We start from the raw sequence: 5,204 nt of genomic DNA, 5'->3' as shown, positions 1-5,204 counted from the left end.
GCTGAGTCTAGTGGAGCACACCTTTAATCCTAGCACTTGAGAGGACAGAGGCAGGCAGATCTCTAAACAACAGGCTAGGTAGCATGAGAGAGAGAGAGAGTTCCACCCACTTAAGAGCTAATGAGACTGCCTCAGCAACAACGAACAACAAAAAGACCCAACCTTCCCGCTCCCCACCCCGAACACACAAGGAGAGAAGCCTGCTACAAACATCCTTTGGGGACTGGAGAGATGGCCGAACACTTAAGAGCACTTGATGTTCTTGCAGAAGACCTGGGTTTTCTGCAAGTGACAGCCTCTTCTGGACTCTTTGGGCAGTGCCCGCAAATGGTGCCTATATACAAACATATACACGTCTCAGAAACCCATACCCCAACTTTACCCCCACCTCCCGGTGTTGGAATGGAACCCAAGGTCCAAACTTCTGAGAAACAGGGAAGAAAAGACCCCATACTGGGTGTGTGTGGCAGAGGGCCTGTTCTGGCATTGGCCAAAAACAGAATCAAATTCTGGGCAGAACTAACCGTATGATTCTGAACAAGTAAACCTTTCTGTGTCTGTCATCTGTAGAATGGGTGGGCATTGGATCAGGCACACAGAATGCTTATGAAAACATCAGGAACGACCCAGGGCAGTTCCTGGAGCAGAGGTATCTATCCTACTGCTATTATTTTCAAGGTATGTGTCGTGTGTGGGTACGTGTAGATGGGTGCACTGTTAGTGGAGGTCTGAGGCCGGAGTTGCTGCAGTCAGGGTGCTGGGACAGAACCAAAGTCTTCTGGAAGTCAGAACAAGCTCTTAAGCGCGCAGCCATCTCTCCAGCTGCTCAATAGCTATTAACGCTGCTATGGCTCCCCAACACCAACAAGGTACAAGCAGAAAGCGGAAGCGAACCACCCAGGGAATCACCCAGGGCCCAGCCACCCACGAACCGCAGTTCCCCGAGACTCACCTTCCCGCTGCCCGCGGGGCCCATGACGAGCTGCGCGTACCGAGGCATGCCGGCCGGCCCTCCGGGTGGGTTCACACAGGCGACTGCTACACTCCCTTCAGCCTTCGCGGGGCGATCACTGAGTCCCGGGAACAAGCGTAAGGAGCCAATCGCAACCCAGACCGCTCGTTCGTCATCACGGGTATTTACTCCACCTAGGCCTACGGAGCGTCCCATGGGCCAAATGCCCTAGGAAACGCGTATCGCGAAAAGAGAGGAGGCGGAGACCCGCGTTCACGCGTGCGCAGAGGGAGGGCGAGCAGTTGCCGGTTGGCGAAGGCGGTTGCCTGGGTGATAGCGGATCGTGGAGAACGCTCCGCGCTCCGGGGCTGCAGCCCCGGTTCTTGGGTTTGACTCATCGGGTGACAACCCCACCAGGTTTGCAGATCCTCCGAGGGTCTGGAATACGGAGGTGGAAGGCTCCTTTGCTTTAGGGGGCGTGTGTATGGATTCGCCCTGACGCGCTCTTGTCACGGAGAGATGCCGCGGCGCGGGAGTCTGGCCACCTGAGGTCTCCCCGCCTCGGGTCTAGCTCCCTCATCTCCGGTCTTCCTCCGCCCCATCCGGGAGCCGCACCGTCGAGCAGGGCCGGAGGGTCGAGCCGGAGGCCGCGGACTCCCAGCGGGTGTGGCGCACGCCTGTGGACGGGAATGCCGAGCCGTTTTCCTGGGGTCGCGGGGCCGACCGCCTTGGCTCGGACGGAAGGCGGCGAAGGGTGAGGCTGGGAGCCCCCTGCGGAGGAGGCGCGAGACCGGGCGGGGGGTGGGGGGAAGAGCTCCAGCGACGCCCGGACTCGACTGCCGAGGCGGCCTCGGAGCGGGACAGCCACTGCGGCCCGCTCGCGCTTTCTGCCCCTAACCCAGCGGGGGAGCCGAGGGCCCGGCCGCCCCGGGCCTGGGAAGGTTTTAACTTTTCCCTAGATGGTTGAGGACAGTTGACTTCTGATGTCACAGCTCGATGCCATGCTTCCCTGGCCTCCCTCCTCCTGGCCTCCTTCCTTAAAATCAAGAGCAGGGATGACTGGGATCCAGATAGGCCCACAATCATGGTTTTCGTAGAATCCGAATCCGAGGCCTTGAAATAAATATACATTTATGTTTATTAAGTATATACTTATTATTAAGTGTACATTTTATTGTATGTATATATTTGGTGCTAAGACTTCCTAAACAGTGCCGGGCGGTGGTGGCGCATACCTTTAATCCCAGCACTTGGGAGGCAGAGGCAGGTGGATTTCTGAGTTCGAGGCCAGCCTGGTCTACAGAGTGAGTTCCAGGACAGCCAGAGCTACACAGAGAAACCCTGTCTTGAAAAACCAAAAAAAAAAAAAAAGACTTCCTAAACAGACGATATGGTTCCCCATTCTTCGAAATGCTTGGAACTAAGTGTGCTGGCTTGGTGGACTCAGTCACCAAGAAAGCTATAGAAAGCAATTTAATTTTTTGAAAAGAGTAAAAAGAACGAATACAAGACTGGAAACACTACAAACCAATGAACTAGTTCCAGCACAACACAGTTACTCTTTTCCCGGCAGAAGTTACTTTTATTAGAGAACAAGAAAGATGCCATGTGGATAAGTAGAGGGACCAAGCAAACTACAGGCTTGATCTCACTGTAGAATTAGACTAGGAAGCTATGAAACCAAATTTAACCAAGTCCTTTCTGGTCAAGTAAAAGTGGGACTAGGGATCCAGCTCAGTGGTAGTAGAGCACTTTCGTAGTGTGGGTTAGCCCCTGGGTTCTAGCTCCTAATAACACTCACACACCTTCATCCTAGTATGACAGAAATCTGAAAGGTCACTTAGAAAAAGCTTTATTCTTTTTTGTAGCCAATCTAGAGGAGAAAATTTATAAGACATTGATGAAAGCAGGAGAAAGTGAAGAGCATGTGCAGCTGTCTCTGTCTTTTAGACATTCAGTTCTCAGTGGCCGTCAGGCTGCTAGTTTACGTATTATGCGTGTTTTTTTTCTAACAGATCGGCTGGACATTCTTATCACCCGAATTCCAAGGGCACTGGCGAGCAGCATAAAGCAGGTAATGCATGTGGATGACAGATTTGAGAGAAACCAGGTTACCTGTACCTAAGTACACAGTGGAGTTTTACCAATAGGTTCAAAGGGCTAGTAAGGTGGCGCAGCAGCTAAGGGCACTTGTGGCCAAGCTGGACTACCTGAATTCAGACCCCCAGAACTCACAGGGTAGGAGAGAAAGAACTCTTTTTTTTGAGTTGTACTCTTTCAGGAGTTTGGAAGATGAGTTCTTTACCTTTTGTTACTATATAACGATTTTTTTAAAGTACCAATGAATTGTAAAAGAAATATATTCAGAATTAGCAATGGTTAGAAAGCGCAGGGCATACCTGTTGTTTACACATGGACTAAAGGGAAGAATCCTGCGTGAGCAGCTTCAAAAAACCGTAAACTATTTCACAGCAAGCACTTTCAAAATGCCTCTTTGTTTTTTATCAAGTTAAGAGAGAGGAGAAGGAAGCCTCTAAAGGCCTCTTACTAACTTTGCAGGTTAAGGGAAGGTAGAGTGTGCAGGCTTTGGTGACATGGATGTGTGTGCAGCGGATGCCAGAGGGCAATTCTGTGGAGTCACTTCTCTCATTCTGTCTTACAGTCCAGGGTCTGATGTCAGAGTGCAGACATGCTGGGCAAATCCTTTACCATCTTGTCAGGCCTGCATCTCATTTTTATTTGCACTGAACTGCTGATGCGTGATTCTGAGCATCTTTTCATGTTGATTCCAGATGTTTGTGCACTCTAAAAATAAAGGGCATATTATATATTCTCTCAAAATTTAACTCTGACTTAGGATATTATGACTGTTTCAGGATAATCACTGGTAGTCATAAGTATATATTATTAATAATCTTTGCCTCAGAAAGTCATATAATGTCTTTGCCTACAGATAGAATCAAGGAGGGACACAGAGTGTACTCACACATTGCCAAACTGCAAGAGCTATGGAAAACTGCTCAGATCCAAACAATTCATATCCCCAAATTAATGACAGATGCATCTTTTCTAAAGGTAAGGCAGAATTTAATTTTTTTTTTTTTTTTCAAGACAGGGTTTCTCTGTGTAGCCCTGGCTGTCCTGGAACTCACTCTGTAGACCAGGCTGACCTCAAACTCAGAAATCCGCCTGCCTCTGCCTCCCAAGTGCTGGGATTAAAGGTGTGCACCACCACCACCCGGCCAGAATTTTAAATTTTAACTATGGTGTGTGTGGAGGTTTCCATCCTGTGTATCCTAGAGGTCAAATTCAGATTGTCAGGCTTGGCAGCAGGCGCTTTGCTGCTGAGCTATGTTGCCAGCCCCTGAAATGTTTCTGAAGGACACCTGATATTAGGTCCAGAGCCTCATCCAGAGCAACCTCAGCCACCAAGCTATAGGTCCCGAACTTGTGTCTGAAGGTAAACTACATAGACTTTAAGGCCTTACAGTCTTCGTGGTATACCTAACATACTGTCGATGACTCCAGGAAGGGAGGTAACAATGTGGAGCCTGTCCATGTCCTTTTTTTCCTGTAGCTCTTTCCTTTGGACAGCCTTTTCTTGACTGGGCACATCTGTACTTGTGCACATTCCCACATACAGGCATACAGTTTTTAAAATTTTAGGTTGGGGCTGGAGAGATGGCTCAGTGGTTAAGAGCACTGACTGTTCTTCTAGAGGTCCTGAGTTCAATTCCCAGCAACCACATGGTGGCTCACAACCATCTGTAATGAGATCTGATGCCCTCTTCTGGTGTGTCTGATACATGAAATAAATGGATAAAAAAAAAATTTAGGTTGGAAACTAAGTTGCAGTATGTTCCACAGACATAGCAGATGTTTTTCTGCTTCTGGAAAAGATGTTTCTTTAGTTGAGACAGAGAAAACTACAGTGCTTTCAGGTACTACCACCTTACACCTCGTAAGTCATAGTAAGAAGGCAAGGGCAGGGGAGATGGCTCAGCTGGGGAAGGGCACCAAGCCTGAACCTGCATTGAGTTCTTGAGATCCACACAGTGGAAGAAGAAAACCAAAAGCTGCAAGCTATAACCTTAGCCTACACACACACACACACACACACACACACACACACACACACACACAAAAGCAAGCAACCAAAATACCCAACTTGAGAAGATCGATGAGGTCTAAAGCTTATGGACAGAGAACAGAGCCCCTCCTTCTTAGTTCTAGGTTCCTTTGGGTCTCAAAG

The 5,204-nt window shown here is 49.0% G+C and overlaps 2 protein-coding genes across 2 annotated transcripts in view; one reads left to right on the top strand and one right to left on the bottom strand.

Annotated features, from left to right (window-relative positions):
- LOC116068364 (GPN-loop GTPase 3-like) overlaps positions 1–1,296 on the bottom strand; it is an 8,510-nt gene extending 7,214 nt beyond the window's left edge. Inside the window, exon 1 of the mRNA XM_031337775.1 lies at positions 953–1,296. Coding sequence (XP_031193635.1) covers positions 953–1,168 — 216 coding nt within the window. The 5' untranslated portion in view covers positions 1,169–1,296. The remainder of the gene's footprint in view (positions 1–952) is intronic.
- An 8-nt stretch (positions 1,297–1,304) lies between these two features.
- The window catches only part of LOC116104641 (protein FAM216A-like), an 8,082-nt gene continuing 4,182 nt past the window's right edge, over positions 1,305–5,204 (top strand). The window contains exons 1-3 of the mRNA XM_031391144.1: positions 1,305–1,706; positions 2,968–3,026; positions 3,906–4,027. Coding sequence (XP_031247004.1) covers positions 1,642–1,706; positions 2,968–3,026; positions 3,906–4,027 — 246 coding nt within the window. The 5' untranslated portion in view covers positions 1,305–1,641. The remainder of the gene's footprint in view (positions 1,707–2,967; positions 3,027–3,905; positions 4,028–5,204) is intronic.

This window comes from Mastomys coucha, unplaced genomic scaffold, assembly GCF_008632895.1.
Source record: "Mastomys coucha isolate ucsf_1 unplaced genomic scaffold, UCSF_Mcou_1 pScaffold22, whole genome shotgun sequence".
Classification (NCBI taxonomy): Eukaryota; Metazoa; Chordata; class Mammalia; order Rodentia; family Muridae; genus Mastomys; species Mastomys coucha.
Note: the sequence above shows the minus strand (reverse complement) of the source record. Positions and strands in the feature narration are given on the sequence as shown.